The sequence below is a fragment of the Battus philenor genome, unplaced genomic scaffold (assembly GCF_028537555.1).
Source record: "Battus philenor isolate CCGP_79_NKW_IND1 unplaced genomic scaffold, ilBatPhil1.0.hap1 SCAF_2, whole genome shotgun sequence".
In the NCBI taxonomy this organism is placed as follows: domain Eukaryota; kingdom Metazoa; phylum Arthropoda; class Insecta; order Lepidoptera; family Papilionidae; genus Battus; species Battus philenor.
The window spans coordinates 8282175-8309581 of record NW_027181682.1 but is presented as its reverse complement, the minus strand read 5'-3'; the positions used below and the strand labels follow the sequence as shown (position 1 = coordinate 8309581).

The window sequence follows — 27407 nt, the reverse complement described above, 5'->3', positions numbered from 1 at the left end:
CGTAGGCTAACACTTCTAGGCTTCATTACATGCAGCAGTTTATAACAAGATGTTGATGAACAGTATGCTTATTTAAAAAATAATTCCGATTTTATAAGATATCGCGTATATTCATAAATAATAATCACAAGGAATTGTATCCATTGTTTTAAATTTTTATATTGTGTAAATATTAAGCTACTTTATAAATCATTACCAACATGTTAAGCAACATTAAGTACATATATATCCATATACATAATGTTATATAACAGTACGCCATGATATCGGTGCGCTCACTCATTACTATCTTACAAAATTACATTTGGTGAAGTCAAGTTGACAACTCAAATAAAATCTAATAAGTAATTACAATCTTATTTTTAACAATTTGATTAGAGACCATTAAAGTACATAATAGTTGAGAAATGTATGTAAAAATTCGTGTAAAATATTTATTACAACAAAAATTTAAATATTACAAATATTAGAATATTAATATTCAAAATGAAAGTTAAAACTCGGAATAGGACAAATTACATTTTAAAAACTATAAATGATTATACATATATGTTTTAATGTTACTGAACAAACCCAAGTTGTTTTTTATTAGCTTCCCAGTAGAATCAATTACTTATTTAAATGGAGGGTTGTCCGAAATAGCAATAATGAGTAGCTTGTATAATGTTTTATAAATATGTAGATATAACCCGTTATTTTGGTATTTACTTTGATTTTCAAACCTAGGCTGTCGGAATTAAGAATAAAATTTACATCTACAATAAATTTCTAGCTCGTCAGTGGCTAATAAAGGTCACTGGCGAGTCCAAAACACAATGTGTTATTACATCATGTTATTATACATAAAAATGTATTTTTTATAATACATTATTACTAAATTATTGCTGAAAGCATTCAACTTATCACATTTTATTTTTGTTCTACGGCTGACAAACTCCCTAAAGGATTTTATTATTTACCTATATTCAGTATACAATCAGGGAGAAAAGATAATTTACCTTTACTTAATAAGTACTATAATGATCAACCAAAACAACAAAGTTCAACCGTTCTTTTACATAAATAGTATTATAAACAAATATTAATCAGAAATTGAGTTTAAGGCCGTCTTTTGAATATTTTACATCAAGATAGTAGTTTATAAAAAAAAAATATTAATACGTGCTTAAATATTTTGCGATGCTAGTATATTTCTTAACGAAACATTGATTCTGTTTTAGCTAATAAAAATCGATAGACCTTGCTTGTCTTCGTGTAATTATCTAAATATAATCTAATGGAACAAATAAAGATTTTTACCTAGCCACCAATTATACAAAAATGTGATTACACCCGGGGTTATGAAGATTCTCCACAGCGACGTTTTCGGTCGCTATATAAAGACAATATTATTTTCACAAGCTACTTCGCCATTTAAGCTTTAATATAATAATGCTTGCGATCTACAGTTTATTGAAAATAAAGGCGGTGGGACCTATAGAACGACTATTTTAATCATTACACGTATTCATTATTAAAATATTTGGTACTTTAAGAGTAGTCATAATAGAAACATAAATGTGTATTGATACCGTACACAATTTAAGTTATCAAAAAATAATTTTTTGTGCAAAAAAATTGATGTATCATTTTCTTTTAGAGCAGATAATTGTTAAAATAGCTGTGTGTATTCCTGATAATAAGCGCCGTTATTATTATTTAAGTTTCTAGTTTTTTAAATGCATTAGGAATGATATATTATACAATAGATTATATACGTCTTTTAATAAAATATATTGTAATTTGTAATACAGTTCAGAAGTGTAAGTAACATTAAAAGATTTTAAAATTCGGTCACGGTTTCGAGACGGAAAAATTCAATGTGTATGTACTAATCATCGAAACTAAAGATGTATGCTTTATCATTTTAAGACGTCAGCAACGGTCGGTTTACTTCAATGCCTGGTTGTGGATGCGTCACCGTGGCATCTCCGTTGGCCAACAAAGTTTCTGTTGCGTCAGCTTCACACGGTATTTCTTCCATCTACAGCAATGATAAATTAAATCAATAATATCAATAAAGCTCCAAAACAGAGTTGAAATAATAAATAATTAGTTAATTAATAGAGGAAAATAACCGGGCTATAACCATCTTTTAACAATAATAGTTTTGTATATACCAAAATACATAATACCTGTTTGTTAATGATATTTGTAGATATATATTTTTATATTGATATGTACATAAAAACACGAGTTGTTAAATATATTGTCTGTGCATTCGATGGCACGCAGTAAATTTAAAAGCACTAAACCGGTTTAATGGAACTTTCACTATAATGTACTTAAAACTCGTACGATTTTTATGACTAGAAATAACGTTATCTATTAAAACAACTATGTAAAAACATAATTATATTAGGTTAATATAGTTAAGTTCGAATGCTGGTTACTATAAAATTCAAGCAGGTGTTATTAATTTCACAGCGTCTTTTATGCGTAGAATTTTTTTTATCATAAATACATAATTTTGAAGTTTCTCATCTCGTTAAAGTTGTCTTTGATGAGAATTAACTGATAATTATTTTAGACAATATAAAAATTAATTACAGATAATTCACATATTATGTAACATTATGATATGTTTATGGCAATAACATTGAATATAACACGGAAAACGAACAGCTACACAACTCATATTTGGTTAGGTTGAACTAGGAAAGTAATAAATTGCATGTCAGGCTTCTGTGTACATTTTCTAAAAAAAATCATTTTATATTCATAATTTCAGTCGTAGATGATCTACTGCTGGACATATCCTCCTCCATAGATATTCAATTGGTTCGGAAGGATGCGGCTTACATCCGGCCTCTTCCAACGAACTTAACAAGGTCATTGTCCTCTTTATGGGTGGACTCAGAGCGCTGCGCTTGCGAGTTCTTGGTCTCCGCTCCAGAACCTAAAGGCCCCGACGGCCATCTGTTCGCACAGTATCTGACCTGCCAACTTCTGCTTTAACTTGTCAATCTGCTAGGCTATGTGGGTCTGGTTACTTTCTCGGTTTAATAGTAGTATAAACTTCCATAGTGCGGTTACATTTTGAATACTCTGGATTCTACATGTTTTTAATAAATTATTCTCTCCCAAAGGTCATCTAGATAATCGGTCTTGCGCTGCCTGCACCCAGAGACTTCCCGCGACCCTTATTATGTCGTCAGTTCACCTAGTGAAGGCCTATCCATGCGGCGCCTACCGGTTCATGGTCTCTACTCGAGAACCTTTCGGCCCCGCCGGCCTTGTGCCTCCCCTACTGTCACTTCAGGCGAGCAAATTTTCGAGCTACGTCGGTGAGCTTGATTTTTCTGCAGATCTCTTCATTTCTGATTCGATCTCGCATATAGCCATTACGACTATATCATCAGGAAAGCGAAAGTGAGTGATGTATCGTATAAATTGATACCGAGCCTGCTCCAGTTCATAAGCTTGAAGAAATATTCCAGTGCAGCACTGGCAACAGTTTTGGAGTAATAACGTCCCCCTATCTAACACCTCTCTGTAACTGGTTTGGTTTCAAGCCCTGATTCTGTAGCCTTACTGACACGGTGGCGCTTTCCGACAAGCACTTCAACATCTGGACGTATCGCTAGTCGGTCCGACACCTTTGGAGGGACTGCAGTATAGCCCGAGTCTCGATCAAATCAAGGGCTCCCTTATAGTTTACAAACGCCAAGCGTAGTGGCCCATAATACTCTACAGTCTTCTGTATAATCTGCCGCGGCGTATATTTGTGGTCTATGCTGTTAAATTCTTTAAAGAAACCGACTTGTTCAGAAGGCTAGGAGTCATCAAACCCGCGTGCGATATGATTCGTAATGACCCTTGAGAGCAACTTTTACACATGGCACAAAAGTGAGATGGGTCTGTAATTCTTCAGCAGAGTCTTATCACCATTTTTAAAGAACAGCACCACCACAATCTTACTCTATGTCGGTGGGGTCTTGCCTTCTTGGAGAACCGTATTTAACAGCTTCTGAAGGCATTTCAAGTTTGTTCGTCCATCTGCCTAAGGAAGATTCTCACCCGGCATATTATTTTTTTTTTACCTGCTTGAAGGCCACAATAATCTCGGACAGGCTTATGTCCGAAAGAACTTCGGTATAGCTTCGAGTTAATTTAGCTCCTGGGTCTTTAGCTAGATTTAAAAAGATCTGCAAGCTGAAGAGTGTAACTGCCCGTGGAACTTCTAGACCTCTCTCATCAGCACAGGTTTTGACGATACAATTCTGCCGTCATCAGTCTTCGATTATGTTAGTTGGTTCTGCTCAATAAACTGACCTCTTGCAAATGCTTTAGAGCCCTTCTTTCGCTCTATTGCCTCTATGTTACAAATAGTATTAAATTGGCGCAAGTCATTTAAAGTTTTCGGGATTATGGATATGGACAGGAGTTGGGCGGATTTTTTACTTTATCAGCCGCGATTACTAAACTAAACGTTAAACTAGAAAGCAGTAAAACGTTTAGATTAATGTGTCTCGTACTATTCGGTGATCACTTCCGGTTTTTATCGCGTTAATTACGGAGACATCGTCAAATATCTGCTTTCTCTTCGGCATAATGAATTCAATCTCATTTTTCATCACGCCGTCCGGACTTACCCAAATTTACTTCCTGAGCTCGCGTATCCTGAGAAAGGAGTTCATCAATAAGAACCCCTTTCTCTCCAAGAATCCAAACATTAGGTGACCGCGGTGATTTCCATGTCCAGTACCGAATTGACCCATTCGCAGCTCGTCACCGCAACGTCTGCCTAGCCTTGCGTTAAAGTCCCTCATAACAAATCTATAGTGAGATTTGCAGGCATGTATGGATCTACTGACGCCCTCACACATTGCTTCCACCTCATCATCGGAATGAGATAAGTTGTAGCGTACACCTGTATGACCTTCAACGAATGCCGTTGGGTTATTTGCGGACAAGAAACCTAAGCCCTCTCTGGGACGGTTAGTCGCCCAGAAGTACGTATCTTAAGTCTTACTATGTCCACTCCCTCTTTATGAAATTCAGACAGTTCCAAGATACCTCCTCCTCGAGTTCCCATAGCTATAGCGGCAGGCGAGTTGGCGATCGCATTGTGGTGTTACAGTAAGCAGAGGACGCTGCTGCTCATCCTCGTGACATTAATTTCTATTTCGCCGCGTACGACACACACACATTTGGAAATGGGGTGGACTTATTCTTAACTGAGCCCAAGCAGGAGGTAAATTATTCAATATTAGTTTATTAAAAAATAAATTAAAATCGTGAATATAATTACCTTGACGTTACATTTAAAATAAAACTTTAAATATATACATTGACCTTATATAAATCGATATCTATGAAGCTACGCATCTAATGAAAAGATAATTAGAAACGAAAATATAGGTAAGAATAATTAGGGATAGAAAAATATAAAAGAATTGAAAAAAATTATGTTGGGAACCCTTGCAGTAATAATTAACTTTTTATTTCTTTCGCACACACAAAATGAGATAGTAAATGAACATAAATCTTCTTCACTTATAAATAATACATTTAATAAAAATGATCATCGTACACATTGCAGATAACTGGCTACGTAATGGGCAGTCTGGCCAAACAGGCCGACAAATGGGAATTCGACCTGTCCGAGTAGACTGTCCAGCACGCACCAATGGTCCTTCATTGTTTCGTCTTCCGTCAAAAATTTATTTGCATGACTAAAAACATTCAAATGCAATAACTTACGTAACACTTGACATTTTCATAGGCAATTATCTAACCATTGTCAGAAATCAGGACATTCAGTATGAATTTGAAAGTGTGACAACGGTATATTTTGCATACTTTTACATGGCGTCGAAAAGATGATATATGAGATAGGTACGATGTATGTGTACATACATCGTACCGTAGTTACTATTATCAGCCATTATGTAACGCGACTTACAGCGAATTTTTCGGAGTCTCCATTGGCGGAGTCGCGCTTGCCTTGCAAGTAATAGGTCATCAGTTGACCCTTGCCTTTAACAGCAACTAGTCCACGTTGTTCAAAGTAATAGCCAAACGACTGGAGAATGTGACATGTTTCTTCCGTCACCTAAAAGTCAAGAATTATATTGCAAAAATCTATTGATAAACTCTTAATATTACATCTCAGATCTCTAGAATACATGTCTAGAAAAAAATATTATGTAAATAATTTAAAATGACGTAGTGATCCAATAAGATCTATAAGAATTTTCTTCTAATTACAACTAATATGAAATGAAGAGATTAATTTTATGAAATTAAAAATATATTATGGTCCAATAACATTTTACCTAACATGATCAGTAAATATACCAGTTAAATTATTAACCTGAATACATCCAGCTTTTCCGGTACTCTCCATTCGGGAAGCAACATTAACAGTGTTGCCCCATATATCGTAGTGCGGTTTACGAGCGCCTATAACACCTGCTGTAATTGGCCCATGGTTTACTCCCAGACGTAGTACGAAGTGGTTAAAGGATTGCTCGTTTATGGCAGCCAAAACTCTTTGTAATTCTAGAGCAAACTCCACAAGACAAGCAAGATGAGCCCAGCGAACAAGTACTCCATCAGTTGGCTAAAGAGGTTAAAATGTCATAATAAGCATTTTACAATAATTATCAATAGTGAAAGCGATTAAAAAGAAATAATTGTATCGATTAGAATAAAAAGTTTCAATGATAAAACGCATGTTGTTTTTAGTTTCTATTTTAAAGCCTCTATTCCTACAACACTAATGTTTTATTGGAAATTAATTTAATATATAATTTCCCCAAGTCATTTGATCAGGTTGTTACTATTTAATATTAATATTGCAAAATGAAAAAAAAATCACGTAAATGAAAACCGGACTAACTATTACATTAATATTCACCTGCATCTGTCGCGTAGGATTTAGGCCTGACGCAGCCATATATGTAGAGCTTATTGTTTTAATTTTTATTATGTCCTTACTAAATTTTGGATCTTCCAGTAGCTAAAAGTATAAAATTTACAATGAATACCTAGAACTAATTTTTATATTCTTCTGTATATTTGTAAACTAAGATATAGACTTGTAATTTAATACTTACTAGGTCAAAGTCAGAGATTACTTCGTTTAAAAACCGCAGACATTCCAGGCCTTGATTGTTTACAGTCTCTTCAGAGTAGAACTCTGAGAACAATAATAGGATTTAAATATTGTATTAGAGTAAGAGAGGCAAAATGTACACAATATAGAAAACTTACTGGACCTACATAGCACCATAATTATCTATTAATATTACGGTTAAAAATTTATGAAGATCTTTATATTTCCTGCTTTTCAGTATAATTATGGATTACGGGTGTTGTTATTGTAAAAATAAAAAAAATATGTTGATGTTTTTACAGATTACCTCGTAAACAAAAAGGATTTCAATTCGCAATCTTGATTAATTAAGTACTTTGCCTATTACGTCGATATAGGTATCCATTTTTTTATATATGACGCACAGCATACGAACCAGTTTTGCAAACTAATGGTCAATTAACATAGTATTTTTAAGTGTTCCATTTATGCCCTCTTTGCATTAATTTTTATCATACTTGTATTATCAATTTGTTTGACGTACTTGCCCGTTGTCATACTTGAAGTCAAGAACGCAGACATGATGAATATGTTATGTCAATGTATGCAGAATTACAAATAAGTTAGTAAGTACGTATCTGTAAGGTATAATATATATACATACACTCTCTTTTTCAAACAAACCATCGAACCTGGTCCGTAATTTTAAGTAGGTTTAATAAAGTATAGAAGTCGTAGCCTGGTCAACAACGAGGAAGCCAAAACATTTATAAATAGCTTGGCGTTGGCGTACAAGAAGTTGGGATGGTGTTAAGTTGGAAGCACAAAATAAAGGCTGCGAAGAAGCTGAGCGAGCATATTTTAGATGCGGAATTGTTTACTTAAAGGTAGATGATAGCAACGCTCCAGGCGCAATATAGATTGGAACAGCTTATACATAGTGAGTAAAAGGATAGCAGTTTTTGATATAAATAGGGCATTGTATTTTGTTAAAAAAGTGTTTTCTTTCGAAGATGACTTAGGTATCAGCAATTTGAAGCTGTCTTCAGGTCTTAAGAAGACAGGTCAGGTCTGCACTTTTTCGTCTGATGTAACAAAACCTTTGTAATAGTTTCTTGATATCATCAAATATTAAAAAAAACCGCGCGGAACTCCTTAAAAAAAACTGTAAAAGACACATTCGAATATATGTATTTCTCAATAAGAAAAGCATTAAAATTCATGGACGATTCGAACAACCGGCGCAAAAACTGTGAACACCATGGAGAGGTGGTAATGGAGTAGGGTGCATGGAGTACCGTGGACTGAAAACTTATTAACATTAACGAATCAATGTCTATAATTGATTACGTATAAATCCTGTATGGGACACATTTCCTGTCAAAAAGTTGATAACCTTGACATTAAGCTGAAGAAAAAGATCATGGGGCCAAAGTTGTCTATTGCCCGCAATTGCTGCGCATGCCCTAGGTGTGTCACATGCTTGGGTGACCATGACACCTAAGATTGTTCCAGAACTCCCGACACTGAGGGCCCTCCAGAATGCGTCCTCTGCCAAACGGCAGGCTGGCTCGCCAACTACCAGGGTTGCGCAGAGGCACCCCGCAGCACACGCGACGCACAGGGACGTCCAGCCGCCCCCGACAGAGACCCGAGGCCAACACCCCGCCCTCTTCCTCCTCTCTCGCCCTTTCCGCCTCCGCGTGGGCCAAACCTCTCTACCCCGCACGGGTAGCGGCTTCCCCTCAGCTCGCGGTAGCGCCTCTAGCGCTCCAATTTAAGGCTGTCCCAAAACCGCAGCCCAAACCAGCCGAGCCCTCCACAGGACTCACAGACTTCATGATCGAAGAGAGCTTTCCCTAAAAGTCCTCTTACACACCGGGTTTAGCCCGCACCTTTGGCCGTGACCCTACCATCGCCGGCAACGAGCTAAGGGGACGGATTAAGCCCTCCTCTCTAACTGTCGTCTATTTCAACATTGAAGGCCTCTCTGATAAAAAGTATGAAGTGGCTCAGTTTCTGAGTGAGCATAACTTCGACGTTCTGCTCATCCTGGAATCCTACCTCAAGCCCTTCAATCGCGATCCCAAAATAGCGAATTACCACCTCGTCAGGAATGACAGACTTCTCAGGAAGGGAAGAGATACTTTAATTTCAAGCCTCTGAGACTCCACGATAGGTATCGCACCGAGAAGAATAGACTGCGCCTTTGCCAACATTAAAAGCTGGTCAATAAACTGCTCGCGGAGCACAGAAACAAAAAATGGGACGATTTTCTTAGTGACCTCAAGCCCACAAATGACGCGTTTTGGCATCTAGCTCGAAGTCTCAAAGCACACCATAGCTCCCTCATGCCCCCTCACCTCATTAGAGAATACGACTCCTCCTTAGCATTCGATGACGTCGACAAGGTTGAATGCTTAGCCGATAGCTTAGAACAACAATGCACTGACTAACCTTCGCCAGTGGACCCTTTCTGTCTGCATACTAAACTGAGGTCCGGATCAAATCGGCGCTCCCGCCGAGTGAACCGGAAATCCCTCCCGTCTCCTCTGAAGAGGTCGCAGACCTTAAAAACAAATCTACCCTAGGACCTGATGGCATATCAAACAGAGTCCTAAAAATCCTCCCTACTCTCCTTGTTCTCCTACTGGTTTTTATCTTCAACTCCTTTATCGCCAGCAGCTCCTTTCCATAGTTTTTTTTCGGAAGCGGTAGTGGTAGGGATTCCGAAGCCTGGCAAAACAAGGAATCGCCCGTCATTTTATCGCCCTATTAGCTTCCTGAACACCTTGGGGAAGCTTTACGAGGGCGTGCTTCTCAAGCGGCTTAAAGACGTCGCTCACAAGCAAAAGCTCCTCCCGGACGAACAGTTCGGATTCCGGAACCACCACTCGTGCGTCCATCAAGCACACAGATTCACGAAATCCATTCTCAACGGCTTTGCACCAAGCAAGCCTAGGGACACAGGCGCTATTTTGTTCAATATCGCCTAGGCTTTCGACAAAGTCTGGCAAAACGGTTTATTATTTAAACGGTTTATTATTTAAACTGTACGTACTCAACGTGCTGGATAGACTCGATAAGATCATACAAGCCTGCTTGTAGAACCGCATTTTCCGCATTTATGCAGCAGAATGTCGATAGCGGAAAATCCTCGTCCTCTCCACTCACTGCCCCATCCGAGCAGGCGTCCCTCAGGGATCCTGCTTTTCTCCGCTACTCTTTTCGCTATTCACCAGCGATATTTCGAGAGATAGCAAGGTCCAACTCGCGCTCTTCGCGTACGACACCGCACTCCAAAGCACCAGTATAACACGCACATTAATTTCGCGTCATCTCCAAACTGCGGCCACCCGCCTAGGCGAGTGGTTTAGGAAATGGAGAATAGACGTTAACTCTGACAAAAGTCAGGCGATTATATTCTCGCATCGACTTTCGACCCCTCGGACACGCAAGCGCAATCGTCTCGCAGACCAGGGCACCCCCACCCTCTTCGACTAGCCCATCCCTTGGAAGGATTCGGTCAAATACTTCAGGGTCACCTTCGACTCCAAACTAACATATAAACAACATATTCGGCAAGTCAAGAATAAAGCCTCCCACATTCTCAGTAGGCTTTACCCTTACTCATCTGCTCTTCAAGCAAACTCTCCCTTAGGCACAAGCTGCACTTGAACAAGGCTTGGGTAAGATCAGTTTTCTCTTATGCGAGCGTTTTATTCGCGCACGCCTACATCAACCCACCAACATCATCGCGCTCTACAGACGCTCCAAAACCGCTTCACCCTGATAGCAACGGGGGCGGATTGGTTCCAGCGCAATTTTGATCTCTATAGCGACCTTAAACTCCCCACGGTCCAAGAGTTCTTTCTGGCTAGCTCAAAAACTTACTTTGAGTCGGCCTCCGCACATCCCAATCCTCTAATAGCTAGCGCCTCACGCTTCTTCCCCCGCACCTCAGTAAAGACTAAAAGACGTTCTCCTCACGCCCATCAGAGGGTTCCCACAGAATACTCGCCACACCGCACCCCCTGCAGACACTCACAACACGGCAAACGCAAACCACTCAGCATCACCACTGCACTTGCAACATTTTACACAGGTCGTCGCGTTCTACATAACACAACAAAACATCACCTACCACGCCACAACACCCGTTTTTAGTAAGCGGCCGCCCGCTCCCTAACCGTAAACAGCGTGGGCGAACCGTGGTTAGATCCGGAGCCCTTTTCGGCTCGCTTGTGGTCCACGCTAGCGTACTATCCTGCAAGCACACTCCAGCAACACACCCCCTCAAAGCTCTACCGCGAAGAGCCTTAACAACGTTTGAGCGTCCCGATGCTACCGGTAGGCGCCCCACCAGTTTTTAGTTTCTGGTTTTAAATCTAGTTCACGGACCCTTCCGCTCCGTGAACTCAGTACCGATGAAGCTGTAAAAGCCTTTGGGCTAACAGCATTTATAGACAAAAAATAATATATGTAAATATCATTTAAATGAGTTATATTGTAACAAAGAGATAATACAAAGTCAAAATAAAAATACTAATAATGAACTAAATCATCTAGCATTGTAAACAGATAATATTTTAAGAAGCTTTCCGATTGTTACTCAATAATACTTGAATTTTACATATTGAGGGGGTCCACCGGAACCGGCTAAACTTTGAAAGTGGTCTATGAGAAAAAAGGCTGGGAACCTTTGATATGTACTAAGTTTAATGTTGCGCACAAGGTTTAGAAAACTAGATATCGACCGTTATAAAATTAAAATACTACGAACAAAAATACACACAGCATCAAATGTATATAAAACGTCTTAGTTTGTTGTGGGCTTTTGTCAGACAAGGGAGCGTTTCTAACTCTCGTAGCTGCAAATTGAAGGATGCCTTGTTGTTGATAGTTTGTATTTTTCTTCTGGAATTCTCCTCACGGCGTACACGAGTGGCTATTAAAAATTATCCTATTCGGATACTAATATAAAGGAATATCCTATTACTTTGATTTACCAGAGAAATTTGGCATCGATGCGAAGAGCACGCCAACCTCGGCGTAACTTTGGCTGTAGAGATCACGGTGGTGATGTCGTGCGCCCATAAAATGGCTGGCAACATGCGGCGGAAGTACGTTGTGCACTAGCGCCTGGTTTCGACGCCGCAAGTCGATCGCCTGTTCAGCCTGCGCTCGCATGCGCTCCCCACGCGAGTGTCGTGCACGCTCCAACAACTCACTCTATAACCATAACATCAAGATTAATTAAATTCTTTGTCTTTTTGTTGTTGTATTAATGATATAATTTATAACTTATTCGCTATCTAGCGTAGCTGCCATTTTTATACGGTTTCGGCCGTTTCCTAGCCCGCGAGTTTCGACCAAAATAATCGTCTTGTTGGCAGACGATGTATTTCGAGCGACAGTTAAAGTGAAGCCGGACCATAACTTATGCGGGAACTTTCTGTGATATTACTCCCGCAGATGTATAAATAAGCACTTTGACAAATACAAGCATGCCGTAATGATGTTCCGTAATGGTGTTCCGTTTGTAACAGTAATGCGGTCATCAGGCAGAAAACCTCTGTACTGCTAAAGTACTCGATTATTAGACTAGAATTAAAATTACAACTACTACATGAGTACTCTATAATTTAAGTAAAATTTATCTGCAACCTCTAACACTATTGGAGAAGAGAAAATTATAATATTCTTAAAAGAAAACACATTTATAATAAATATAAGATATTAAAAATTTTAAAATCTTTTGTAGACTGTTACTATTCTAAATAACATCCGAAATTTATTTAAACTGCAAACTTTAGATAAGAGACAATACATAATAATAAATAAGAGTTTTTTTAAAAAAAAAAAACACATCTGTGTAGCAAGAATTCGCTGATATTTATTTCACTGGTGTAGTATAGGAGTATAATCAACATTGTTATTGTAATGAGTAAAATATTGGATCGATGAAAGGACACTAACGAGTTTCACGAGACAAAAATAACTTCCTGATCGGCCACATTAAAATTTAAAATTACAAACGTAAATAACATATAATCAATAGAAACTTTACACTTACATAAAAATATTTTCAATTATGAAAAATTTGTATAGATTACATACATATAAAATAAAAACCATAATTCGTTAACCATGACTTGAAAAGTACTGGACCTATTCTACTCACTTTTCTTTTTCATCATTCGTAATAATACGAATAAAGTTTTATAAGTAGTAATAAATAGAAAACGAGACATAATACTTTTATAAAAAAATTAAAAAGCTTTTTGTGAATTTTTTGTTTGAACCGTAAGTCATATGTAGTAAAATGGAAAAGGTTTATTTTTTTTTGATTTTTGTTATCGCAGAAGTTTTAGGAAAAATACGAGCACTTTAACAATAAAAATAAAAAAAAACTATGTTTTAAGTATTCTTGATATTTAATATCATCTGGAACGACATATTTAGACAATAAATTTCGTTTTGATTTCGAATTGAAAATAAAAACACGCAGAAAAATACAAATTATTATAAATTAGACAGGAGTTCCTAAAATCGTTGTTATTATACTGATTTGTTATATCGTTGTTATTTCATCACGACAATTACGTTTAATCTACTTAACATAAAGGAGATATGCGTTATTTACACAATGATAAGTAATAATAATTGATAAGAATACACTTTCGTTTTGAGTAACAAATTGAAATCGATAATTAATTTTGTTTACTATAATAATTTAGTCTGCTAGATTAGTCGACTAAATTAGTCTAACACTTACGTAACGATTATAGAGTAGAAGCGCGAGTACTATTGCAAACAGCATTATTATATTCCTCGCTGCGTGTGCTTGAGACCTGGAAGCGGAAATAGTATATTTGTTCAAATGATAATGTAAAAGTTTTAATAAAAAAAAAACAATTCAAAAACGGTTAGCCGGTACGGTTATTTCCCTCTTTTTAACGTGGTCATTGCTAGGCCGAAGGTCTTCCTCACAGAGAGAGGTTATAAAAAGTGTTAACCATCATGTGTGATATTTACATATTTTATCCAATAACAACATAATATAAGCACAAAAAATGGTATAAATCCTACTATACATACATATACCTGTTGAAGATAAATTCCGCAATGCAAATTGCTATTTATTATTTAACTAATAGTCTTATTAAGTTAGTTATCAAAACATTATTTAGTAATTTACAGTACAATTGTATCATAGATATGCAATTGACATTGTAATTGAGTACCAATAAAGTTTTGCAGATCATAGTTTGTTTGTGCTATTTGCTAATGAGGGAAGACGAGATGAAGTTCAAAAAGAAGAAGCCTTAGTGTTTTTGATAAGTATCCTCATTCCGCTTGTCACCGTTTATGTTTAGTAATTAACTATTTGGGAAAATATAATTACGTTTCGGTTTTATCATTGTAATTAGGAAAATTGCATGGAATAATAGTTATCTAAATTTTGAGGTTACCAAAGTAAGACCAGAAGCAATCAACTTTTTTAATTCTAAAGTTTTAGATTGTTTACCTATATTATAGATATTTTTTTTCATTATTTAAACTGTAAACAAAATAGTTTTTGTTGCCATATCAAGTTTGTTCATATGGTTTTTGCTAAAACCTGTTTAAATGTTTATATGATATTTTACAGCAACGCTGTGAAGATAGAAATGCAAATTACGAAATTATATGTCATAACCCCAAACTTGCGAAAGTGTAAAGATTATATAAACGTCGCTACAAATAAATTGCTCAATGTCCTAATAGGAACCTGTCGTATATTACAAATAAAGAATCACTAAATATTTATTAAATAAATGCCACCTATATATATCTAGCTTTGGTACTTTATTTTTAATCATTTTCGATATTCTCAAATACGGAATAACGGTTATCAAAGTACATAATAAACAATTTTATAATCATGGGTTCATATGCATGGCTGCGTGTGTATATGTAAAATATGTATATGTATATATATTTATATATGTATACACACATATATCGACAGTGATGTGATTTGGGGTACCCTGTAGGTATTGTAATTGGTACAAAGTAATTACCAAATAGTTATTAGGTAATTACTTTGTGAAAAAAAAAAACATAACTTCTAAATTCTATACAGACAGGGAACACTGAAAATAGAGAGGTATTATTTTAAGTACTCGTTGAATTCAAATTATCCGTCCACGTGATCAATTTTATCTAGTAGTGTACTTAATAATAGACCGAACAAGGGATCCCTCAAAGCATAAACATTGAAACTATAATAAAACATGATTACTAAACATGATTATTATTTTAAAAACCAATATAAACTCAAATGTATCGAAACGACTTTTATGTTTGTTTATATGACCTGAAATTAAAGAACAAGACAAAAAGTTACACTTACAATATATCAAAAAGATAATCATCGGGGAAAGTTGTATTGTCGTGATGATTTATAAGAGACTTAAAGGGATCGTGCGTGTGATTTCTTAGTGATACAAGAGCTGGAGTGAAGATCGCTGGGAGGGCGTGCGCCACTGCTAGGGCCAGAAGGAAAACTGCGCGCATAGTGCCGCTTAGTGCCGCTGGCCACAGCGTGCAGCATGCCGCAGCCGCGCCCACCTTTAAAATATGCGATAGAAGTATTAAACAAAAACCAAATACGATATTAAACTTAAAGTTCTCTGACTATAAAACAAAGCCGAAATTTATTTTTTTTTTTATTTTAATTCAAAATCCACATTGTTATCAGGTAGTGTTCAAACTTTAACTGCTTTGGTAATAATGCTTTGAAAATAACACAAACAGCTCGACAGTTTGGGTTATTTTTTAAATCTGTTTTACAATAACATTAAAGTTTTTATTTAAAATTTTAGTTTACAATCTAGTTGCAGCATTGAAATAATAACAAATAAATATGTAAAAACAAAGTGAGGAACCTGCTCGATGTCAATCCTGAATTTGAATTAAAGTTTTAAAATAGATCTATAATCTATCTCTCTCTTACAACAAAAAAGGATTTATGAATTTTTGTACACAATAATAATGTTCAATTTAATAATAGTAAAACCAAATAGGATTAAGATATAATTAATTTTTTTTAAACACAGCTAAGAAATAAGCGGGATAATAACGACTTGAAATTGTTATGAAAGCAGTATCGCATTATGTTTTTCATAGCAGCGTGTTATTAGTAATATTAAATATTAATTTATTAAATTGATACCCAGAAGTGTAATATATTGATGTTACTAAAAAAAATTAAGCTCAATTTACATGAAAATAATATGACGGGTGTACGCAGCGATGCGCGACACTATCTGCTGGCGCGTCCTCTTTTAGGCCAGCTTCGGCCAGCGCTGTGTCGAAATCCCCACAGATCACCTTTAAAAATGAGATGGCAACATAGTTGTAAAAGAAATAAATCTTGACACATTAAATTACTTAAAATTTAAGTGGTTTTTTTATTACAAAATCGTATTCATAGTATCTAATATCTAAAGGTAAATAAAGAGATTAAAATAGAAAAAATGAAGGATAATCAGTATGGATTTTTTGAGATAAGCGGAAAATAATTTCAAATATGCCTTATGATAAAGGATGCTATAAAAGAGGAGGTCAACCTGAGTTTAGCTTCTATCAGATAAGGCTGGTCACTTTAAATTATCATATGTAGTTAATTATTGGAATAAATTAATAATAATGAACAAAGTCAAGACAAAGTTATTATTAAAGCTATGGGTTTATAAATATGTAAGATAGGAAGTCATTCGAAAGTTTGTTAAATTTAGTCGAATTTAATAAGCCTTCAAATAGAAGTCATTGGCTTCTATTTGACAAAATGGTTTCCTCTTTTATTGCATTATATTTCCCGGGCTGTATTTAAACTTAATTAAAACAATACAAAAGTTTTTGTTTAAAATCATTTATTTCTATAGTAAAGAAAGAAAAAATATTTAAAAGGGAATACATTACCCGTAACTGCCTTTGATTTATAAAACAATATAGTATTAAAATAATGCACAATATTTCAATGCAGCTCAAAAATAAAAAATATAAAGATGTAAAGTGTATTTTGAGACGGCTTAAGACTTTTCATTAAAAAAGAAAATCAACAAAACTAAATAATTTAACACTATTAATTATATCTTTACCATAGTAGCAACATTTGCCGCAACAAACATCGCCACGTTGAATATGCTGCAAGCTAACTTCCAGGTCGGGTTTATTGTCGTCTTCTGAAATTAAAACATTCCTTCTAAATATTATCACGCAGTACGTAGTGAAACTAAAAAAGTTTTGTGCAAATAAATTACAAGTAATTTAACATATTATTTAACGAACAACGTACCTTAATGTGTTTTAATAAATACTGATGAGACATCAAGTACAATTCGTAAAACCCGTCGTAAATTGTAGATGATACAGGTTGATCTATTAATGGTGTAAAAGCTTTAAAATGGTGAATGTATATCTCTTTGCTATCAACTAACGCACGGTACACCCTATGCAAATTCACAATAGTGATCATTTCATACAGAGTGGTTAGAAATAGGTACAAAAACTTACTATTGACTAATATTGACTAATAAACTATACGCTAATCTAGCCTACCCCTTTTAAAGCTTTTATACATATAAGTATATGGATCCATCATATAGGTATCAGGATCCATATTCTTATTATAAATTTAATATTTTAACACAAATATTACAAATAGAATCTATCTTATATACAGAATTCGAATTATACAAACATTTATTATTTCTTTGTTATAATATAGTCAATTTCCTACTATTGAGATAAAAAAATACTCTTTAATTCTCTATCTCCTCGCCAACTTACTACCGGGCCCCACGTAACCTGTTAGATACCACATTTTTCAACTTTGAATTTTACTTTCTAAGGAATTGCGGTTTCTTCAATATTTTTTTCATTATAAATAATTCACAAAAATTACCATTGGGGGATCGAAACCGCGATATAATCGGCAGATACAGTTCTCACTTATTAAGCTGCCTTAATCTAGTCTAATATATTTATAATATTAAATATGCCTAAAAGGGAAAAAATAAGAAGGATATAAATAACAATATACGAACCTTATATTTAGCATATTTGTAACAGGCGTAGTACAAGACGTTTACGAGGCCAGTTTCGAGTTCTAATGCAAGATATACAACGTGTAGTGACCATGCAGGTGGTGCGGCGAAGCTGGCGATGACCGCCACCGATGGTAGCAGTAGCAATGGAGGTGCCACTGCCGCTAAAGGACATACGTCGGAACGGCGAGTAAACGCCGTTTCTGTTTCGGAAGACTTGAAAGTCAGACACAAATTGGTTGCGTCAGCTAACTCTCTGCACAAAAATACGTATTCCGTCATTTTTTTTTATATTTGTAAACTTAAATATTAAAAAAGACACCGTAATCACGGTTAAAGCACATGAATGAAGCCAAGAACTCTACATTCAATAAATATCTAAATTACTGATTGCTTGAAAATTACAGCGATAGAAATAATTTTTTAAAATTAACGGTACTAAACATACTTACTTATCATCATCTCTATTAACCAGTTCTTCTTCTAACATCGCAAGAATTTTTGAATCTTCAATATCCTTGGTCTCGTCTTGGGGCGATAGAACCTACGAATAATGTACGAAGCATTTCTATGTAATTGACTAGCAACAAATTTCTATGCACGCTAGTGATTAGATAGCAGTTAAATAGGAGCCAAAGTAAATCGTTTTAATGAATTGCAATTTTATGTTTAAGCAGAAAAAAATAACCAACACGCCCATTTCGTACGTCAATTTCTTTATTTTATTGAGGCTTTGGTAGAAGCTGAACTATAATAAAGCGATACTTACGGAGTCCTCATCGTCGTCACGAAGATCTGAGAGTGTGTCAGTGGCATCACCTGTCTCCACTGTTTCTGAAAACTCGCCTTCCGCAACATTTTTATCCACAGCCACACCACCACTACTGCCACTTTGGTACTAAAATCACAAGATAAGTTTCTCAACGGCTTTGCTAATAAGAGATTCTGTGATTTTAAGTTTATGAAAAGAAACGTGCAAAATGTGTCTAGAAACACTAAATTTCTACACGTAAGTTCGCATGAAAACCTACAGACACTATCTAATATATAAAATTCTCGTGTCACGGTGTTTGAACTTGAACTCCTCTGAAACGGCTTGACTGATTTTTACCAAATTTAATATGCGTATTCAGTAGGTCTGAGAATCGGCTACTATCTATTTTCTATACCCCAGTGATAAAGGTTGTTCACACTTAAAAAAAAATGATTTTTTAACGAAATTTTTTGTTTTTATTTTTTTATGATACAGCATACAAGAATACATACAACCATAAATTTGCACCCCTCTACGATCAACCCTTATTTTTTATTTGTAAATTAAAATATCAATTTTTTTTGCAAAACAACGTTTGCGGGATCAGCTAGTTTTCTATAAAGTAGATTAACTTTTGTTTCTTATTCGTCGATGCTACTCATAATCGAGAATATATGATGGGTTTTCGACTAATTTTATAAAAAAAATTATAAATTTTGCCAAATATTTCATTAAAAAGGTTTAACAAATTACGAAATAACCGATGAAATATTAATTGAAATTTATATTAGCTCTTTAATAAGATTATAAAATAATCGTCATAGAGTAATTGTTTTGTAAAAATTATAAGCAAAAAAAAATAGTTTTGTTTTATGCATTTCTTACTTTCTCTTACCGGTTTAAGGACTCGCAGAATAAAATAGGTTTTGATGCCGGCCTGACGTAACATCTCTTCGCGACGTTCTCCATAAGCAGGTTCCACTTCGAATTCATCATTGAGGAAACTTAATGTAACTTCCGAAACATGTACACGTCTGCAAAGACTATCTCATTAGCATTTCAAACTAATCTAAAATTAGCCCCAACTATGAAGTCGATAGTTTTATATCACTAGGCTCTCCAATTAGTACTTCTAAATATGCTGACAAAGTCATCGGGCAATTTAAATTCAGATCTGTAGGTTTGTTATTCTTGATAAAGACAGTAGTTATTCAATGTCAGCCTTCTAATGTACTCATACTATGACACAACACACGCCTTCTCTCGAAGAAAGGGTGAGGGCCATTATTCTACAGTCAGGTTCCGTGTAAATTGGTTGCTTGAACGTTTTCGATAACTGACATGTATGAGTGTAAGTGAGAGTCATAATGTTTTTTTAAATATTTTATATCTTTTTACAACAATGATACTTGGTCGTGGTAGTAGTATCTAATTAGTTTTGATACCATTAAATGGAAGAAATTTTGACCATTTTTTGTTGTTTTGAATTTAACAAAGATAACCGTAAACGTGTTAATACATTTTGTCGATTTATTATAACAAAAAGAGAAAAATAGCACAAATGGCGAAAAAGTTTGTGAAGTTTATGGGTTCAAATAGTTTTCTGTCTGGACATTTTGATGTATAAATAAGATTAAGCTCACTCCAAACGACCTGTTTTAAAAAAATGGATGCAATGTTTGAAATAATTTTCCAATGTTTGAAATGAAAAATGTGATCAGCGGTATAGTATTCAATTATGTTGGAAAGTGTCCATGTATCCACGACATCAATGAACCTTGCACCCTCTGATATGAGATCTTTTGGTATCTTTAGGTAATAATAACATCAAAAGTAAAACTGTTGGACTCAATTTTTTATTATAAGTACCAAAACTTCAATGGTTTATGAATTTAGAGCTATGCAATATGTTTTAATAGAGTAATAAGTAATCTATCAAAATGGCACAAATAATCTAACCGAAAACATAAATAACTACGATCCTAACCTTGTTTGGTTAGTGATTTCTTTTATGTACGTGAATATTCCTCATAAAATAAAACAAATTTTCAACTGGTCATATTACTGCTTAGTTTCTCCGAAATCTACAACCGACTGCAAGATCTCAAGTACCGTTAACTTATTCTACGTATCGGATCAACAAAGATAATTAACAAGTTTGAAGTTACCTTGGAATAATCATGACTTATGTCAGTCCAGTACCTTTGTTCTACTCTTGATCTTAAGTATTGCAAAGCACTGGAAACGACTGCGAACTAAAACTTATAACTAAAAATAAGAACAATCGGCGACAAATTCCGTTAATAAATAATTGTATATCAAAGTTAAACTAAATTGTGAAACAAAAGATTCTTTGTTTCACTCTACTGTCTAATATATTATTCATGAAATTACTAAACAGCAATTGGACGCTGAAAGTTGGGATCGATACTTACAATGTAGTGTCTTAGCACAATTTCGTTTAGCAACGAATACAAAAAGTAAGTAAACTAAATTCGAATGTGTTTCATGTTATTTAATTACTACTCTCAATATTTACTATTATTAAGGGTTTTCACATTGTTTTATTATTGTTATATTAATAATAATGTTGAGGTATCTTAAATTTATATGGTTCCGAAATAAATAACAAACCGCTCAATCATCTCAGATACTAAGTGGTTCATCCGAGTATGATCCTTAATGGCCCCCTATTAAAACCCTATTAATATACTTAATTAACGTACACATATACTAAACAAATACACTTAATACAAATTATTAGCTCTTTAGTATCAACTTAGGAACAAAAAAGCGTTTTTATCGTTCCATACATTTGACTAATTAATGTACGGTTTACGCAGGCGATTACGGTATATAATGTCGATAGTTCGCGACATAGTTCTCAGTAAAATCTTTGTATAAAGTTACATAAATTATAGTTTCTACAAGGGGAGATCTTACAGATTTCAACGTATGGTGCAATAATCAAATACTTTGTTAGGAAGGTTTTCATTTTAATTATTTTTAAATCCCGTGCTACAAAAACGCTTTTTTTGTTATTTTCAGAATCATAAGGATATTCTAAAAACGGGAAATACCGGATGTATGGCTGTCGAAATCGTAGACTGCCCTTCATTTGTTATTATTGCACTGTGAATTTACAGTTATAAACTATAACTGTAAATTCACAGTATAACCTTTTTATTTTTATATTCTTTATAAATGAGATGAATGTGAGAATGATACGGTTTAAAAATTAATAAAAGTACTCATAATGTAATACTAACAATGATGGTTGTTGGGTTTAATTAACATAGCAACCGTTATTGTTAGCTACAGCGATTGTTTACGTCTGTATGTTAAAGCAATAAAGAAAATAGATTAAACTGTATTTGTAAAATATTACAATTTTAATTGTATTATGTTTTTTGCATTCTCATAAATATTGGTAAGTTCTCATAAACATGCCAATGTGGTAAGCTCGTAATGAATAATTTCTGCGGCAAAAAACGGTCAAGGTCCAGAATAAGGTCATTATTTAAAGCTTTTATACTAGACATGATCCATAATAGACATTTTGCATACCACATATGTGACGCAATGTTAGCCCGAGTACATTTTTGAAGCATACATAATTACATTCCATTGCTTCATCAAGTTCGATATTCCCATTTTCACGAGTGGTATCAACCGAGATATGAGTTAGATTTCAAAGTTCCTTCGTATTAGAGCGAGCAGTGTCTATATCATAATAATATATCTATATCACCAAAACAAATACACTATAATTCGTATTTATCGTCAATATATCGGTGTATATATTATAAATGAGATTAAATCTTAATAATTTTATAAAAAACACATAAACGAAAAGAAGTTTGCTAATGCGTACATTACATCACGCATTAAGCCAATTCGCGAATTCAGGAATCATTTTTGAACGAGTTGCTAAATAAACAAAGGTTAAAACTCGGCGTCTCTGTAATAATCATCACGAATTGACTAGCCAAAATACCATAAAATTTTGCAATCTCTATGTACTATTAAAATTATCTAATTAGTATTAAAACCGGAGGGTATACCCTGGTGACTGTAACTACTTTTAAATAATATACAGCAAGTTCTTACCCCGCCATCCCGCTACTCTCCATCTTGTTTGCAAGCTCAACATCTCGCGAGTACACATCGAACTGCCATTGTCTCTGACCCAGGACGCCAGCGAGTACCGCTCCGGTGTGAATGCCGACGCGCATATCAACCGGCGAATTAGTTATTTGTTGTACATATCTGCATGAATTTTACTTCACTAAATATTTTGTTTATTTTCCCGGTAATCATATTTACAACATGATGATACATAATTTACACCAAGTGTGCGTTAGTTGAAAATTAAGTTCAATCCTTTATAACTAAGCTACCACTATGTAATAATATAGGGTGTTATTTTACGGAGCGGTTGATTTTGGGTATGCAACTATAAAGAAGTAAATGTTAAGCTCATTTATCAGCAAAAATATTTAAACGTTTTCATACATATATCCAATCACACTGTATCAAGTGATCACTCTGAAATATGTAACATTAACTATACTTTCCCTCTAGAAATGGGACAGGCTTTTTATTTCTGGAAGTACAAAGTCTGCAGAGATAAAAAAATTGTAATTAATCTTAATATATAATAATCCGAATTCTGAAAACTGTTTTTACTACTGTTCTATTTTTTATATACTGTTTTATATTTATATTATCATTACGCTATCTGTTATTTTTAAAACTATTCTCCTATCCTACTTTACTTGGTCGTAAGTTATACGATCACCCTTATTAAGCTTTTATACGTATAATCGATAACCTTAAGTTAACTAAAAAGTATTCCCAAATGTTCTGTTTAAATAACAATTTACGACAGAAAATAAATTATTTCTTTCTTACTTGTAAATGCATGTGATATGCATATTAGTCACTCTCGGTGGTAACACCGATTAAGAAATTTTGTATTTTTTCCATACGTTTCGAATGGATGACCACATTCACACCACAAACCAGAAATTTGCAACACGAAGTTAATATAGCGCTCTTTTAATCGCACCTTTGTAAACAAGGGAAAGAGACAGAAGAAATTTGTGGGCTCAACAATTGTAATTTAAAGGTGAGTTTACAGGCGCCTAGTTTTTTTTTTTTTAAATTATGTGTATAATAACAATTTATATAATTATATTAAGACGTTATTTTAAAAATTGTTTTTTTTTATCAACGAATTCTGAGTTAACAAAAATTGTTGCTCAGTGACATACATCGTTCCAAGGCAAACATTTATTTTATATTACAGAGAAAAGTGCAGTGATCAAAATAAAGCAGAAGATTAAATTTAATACCTACCCACTAATTACATGTTCCCGACTATAGAAAAACATTAAACCAAAATCAATACAATAAATGAATTTTATAATATTAAAGCCCACATATTCATTTTAGTGAAGTCAAACAATAAGATTGTGGACTTAGTACAAAAAGAAAAAAAAACTTATTTAGATTTCACGTGAACATATGCCATGTATTTATGTAAGCTTGATTTTACTTGTTAAGTTTAGTCACAACCTATTACTGAGTATTGTTAAATTTATTATTGTTATGCGAAGTCTTCTGACATCAGCATTCTTATACTTAACAGAATGTTTCAGCCTTAAAATTTGAAATCACTGTAGTTTTATTTTACAATAAAAACATGTTATTGCTATACATTCTACGTAATCTATATACCTAAAGTTGATCATTTTTCACATCACACTTGAAATGGTTTAAATTAATTTATGATAGTGATTTTTACCATAAGAATATCGACGAACAATATAGCTTGAAAATTATAAACATACCTGCCTAAAAACATTAAATTAAGAATAACATGTCGCTTTTAAGACAATTTTTTTTAAACCAATATTATTTTACTTACTTGATTGCTTTGACCATTGATAATCCCATATGGACACAAAGAACTGCGTGATCAGGACGCTCCAAGGGTGCACCACTGATGCAATAATAACAATCGCCCAGGATTTTGATGCGCAGTTGATTATATTTCTTTGAACAAAATAACTCCGTGATATTTTGAATACTAATTAGTTACTATGAATAAAATAAATTTATGTACCTCAGCAAGACGATCGAATCGTGCAAAAAGCTCGTTTAGGATTGCAACTAGATCTTGGGCCGAATAAGTAGAGGAAATCGCTGTGAAACCCACGATGTCAGCGTACAGGATGCTGGTAAAAAAAAATTATGTAGAACATTCTCTTAGTTTAGAAGGCACTTAATAAACTTTTGGATAAAAAAACTTACCTGACATTTTCATGTCGCGACATGTATATTTTTTTGAATTGTGTGTCAATCAGCCCCAGTTCCTGTCGCATTTGAACAGCTACGTGCTCTGGCAGCACTGATAATAATAGTCGTTCCTAAAGTTATAATATATAAAAATTATATCATTTCATTACACTACCAAAAATGGAGACAGATAAAGATGTGTATTTTTTGTAATTGCTTCAGCTATTATTAATTCAAATTTTATTATAGGTTAACCAAAGATAATGTCAATTGAATAATAAATCCTACCTTCGCTAAGTTTAATTATCTAAATTTAAAATGATACCTGTTCTTTACTTTGTTGTTCTATGGTTAGCTTATCACGTAAACTTTGCTTAGTTTCCTGAAAAGAACTCCTTTGTTGTCGCTCTCCAACAACATATGCAACACCTCCTAAAAGCGTAACTCCAAGTAATAAGGCACCATTCGTTAGTTGCTGTAAAAACAATAATGTAACACCATAAATAAAAGTTGAATCAGTTTAAGAACAGTAGCTCAAAATATTTTAAAAAAGTAATACGACGAACCTGAAAGAAAAAGTCTTCAGGAAGTCTGCTTTCAGTTGAAATAGCAACGTATTGTTGAACGAACAGATACGCCGAAATTGACATCGTACTGTACGTCAAAAGAACAAGAAACGGGAATGGCAACGTTGCTACGGTAAAATATTGAATAATAACTGCCCATCCAAGTAATTCATTGTAAGAATCACCAATACGGCGCGATGTGCTTCCAAGGAGTTGTGCCCAGATGGTAAACCATGCAATATGGTTCAACGCATAACGTGCCCGCGGAAAAGTAGCGTATATAGCTACTAGAGAAAAATTTATCAATAGAGCAATTCCAATCGAAACATATGCGAAGTATAAATTACTTTCGCCGGGTACTATCAAAGCGAATATTTGAAATAAAATTCCAGTTGCAAGAAGTCTCAATACCGCTCGTTGTCTTTGGCTTTCGGTGTAGGCCAGGTATAGTTTTTCTTCCGACAAATCTGTAAAATTCCAGGGTGACACTAAGCACACCCAACAAGTATTACTATTTAATAATTGTTCCTGCGCCGTTTTCTCCATTTCTTTTAATACTTTCCCATTTTCGATACGATATATTTTAATTTATAGTATTGTTTTCATTTACGTGTTCTTTCTTCTTTTTTCAGAATTTTCCTAAAACAAGTACTATAAAACATAATTCGTCATAAACGCACTCAGATTTAATTATATTTATCTTTCTTAATCTAAATTTCTATAATTATTTATTTGCGGATTTTACGAATAAGCTGTTTCCGCATAGTATATTAAAGTGCACTTTTTTAAAAATAAACAAAAAAATTATAATGTTCGAACAATCGTTCGCGTGGCAAGTTAACTTTGCTGCATGTGTATAATAGTAAGACAGAAACCATCATGCGGAGACTTTCCGCTGACGGCTGGCTGATCGAGGACGTCTGTGTAATGAATAAATTACACGCAGAAACATTGTTCCGATATCCGTTCATTAACGAAGTCGTACAGTAGACATGTAGAATGCATATTTTATATACGTAAACTGGCGGCATTACTAATCCCAATGTTGACAATTGTTACACCTCATGACGCTCTAGTAACGTGACCATGAAAATTACTTCGTCAATAACAAGTTATTCATTTCAAATACTTTACTTATCGCCATCATTAAGAAATTGTCAAATAATTTAAAACTTTGGTTCACAAGAAAAAACATAATTTAAGTACCAAGAGATGTACGTTTTACGTTAGGTTATTAAGCTTATTGCGATTTAGATTTTTAAAATCTCACTCGCACTATTCTCGGACACACAATACTGTGTTAAGCATTTTGCAATAAAAATACCTTTGTATTTATCATTACTATTTGTGTATAGTTAACTTTTAAATATAACAAACTGCTGCTACGGAAAACAATTTTAAACATTATAAAAATATGAATGAAAATGCGATATCACGTTTCTTGCCTTCAACTAAGTGCAATATTATCCAGGAAAGCTAAGTTTGTTACACGTCATGGGAGCAATCATTAAAATATGTTTAAATTGATGTTATTTATTTAATGGTTGTTTAAGGTGTATTAAAATCCACGTAAAATTTTAAATTGAAGTATTGTTTTAGTAGCAGAG

The 27407-nt window shown here is 34.3% G+C and overlaps 1 protein-coding gene across 1 annotated transcript; it reads right to left on the bottom strand.

The window, feature by feature from the left end:
• Positions 1–1766: 1766 nt before the first annotated feature.
• Ac3 (Adenylate cyclase 3) lies at positions 1767–26349 on the bottom strand. The gene is made up of 20 exons (XM_068765261.1): positions 25801–26349; positions 25560–25709; positions 25250–25365; positions 25062–25173; positions 24864–24991; positions 23042–23200; positions 19827–19965; positions 18947–19075; positions 18630–18721; positions 18178–18433; positions 17230–17313; positions 16352–16459; positions 15480–15697; positions 13860–13935; positions 12091–12313; positions 7104–7186; positions 6905–7006; positions 6359–6607; positions 5948–6097; positions 1767–2023 (listed from the first exon to the last, which is right to left on the bottom strand). The coding sequence occupies exons 1-20, from the start codon at positions 26344–26346 to the stop codon at positions 1907–1909; spliced, it is 3237 nt and encodes a 1078-aa protein (XP_068621362.1). The 5' UTR covers positions 26347–26349; the 3' UTR covers positions 1767–1906.
• Positions 26350–27407: the final 1058 nt, after the last annotated feature.

What these genes read in the sequence shown, in the direction of transcription:
- Ac3 (XM_068765261.1), bottom strand. Translation starts at nt 26,346, where the DNA reads ATGGAGAAAACGGCGCAGGAACAATTATTAAATAGTAATACTTGTTGG. An exon ending in AACAACAAAGTAAAGAACAG is followed by an intron (nt 25,366 to 25,559) that starts GTATCATTTTAA and finishes TTATAACTTTAG; the next exon opens with GAACGACTATTATTATCAGT. An exon ending in GAAAAGCTGGATGTATTCAG is followed by an intron (nt 6,098 to 6,358) that starts GTTAATAATTTA and finishes CTTGACTTTTAG; the next exon opens with GTGACGGAAGAAACATGTCA.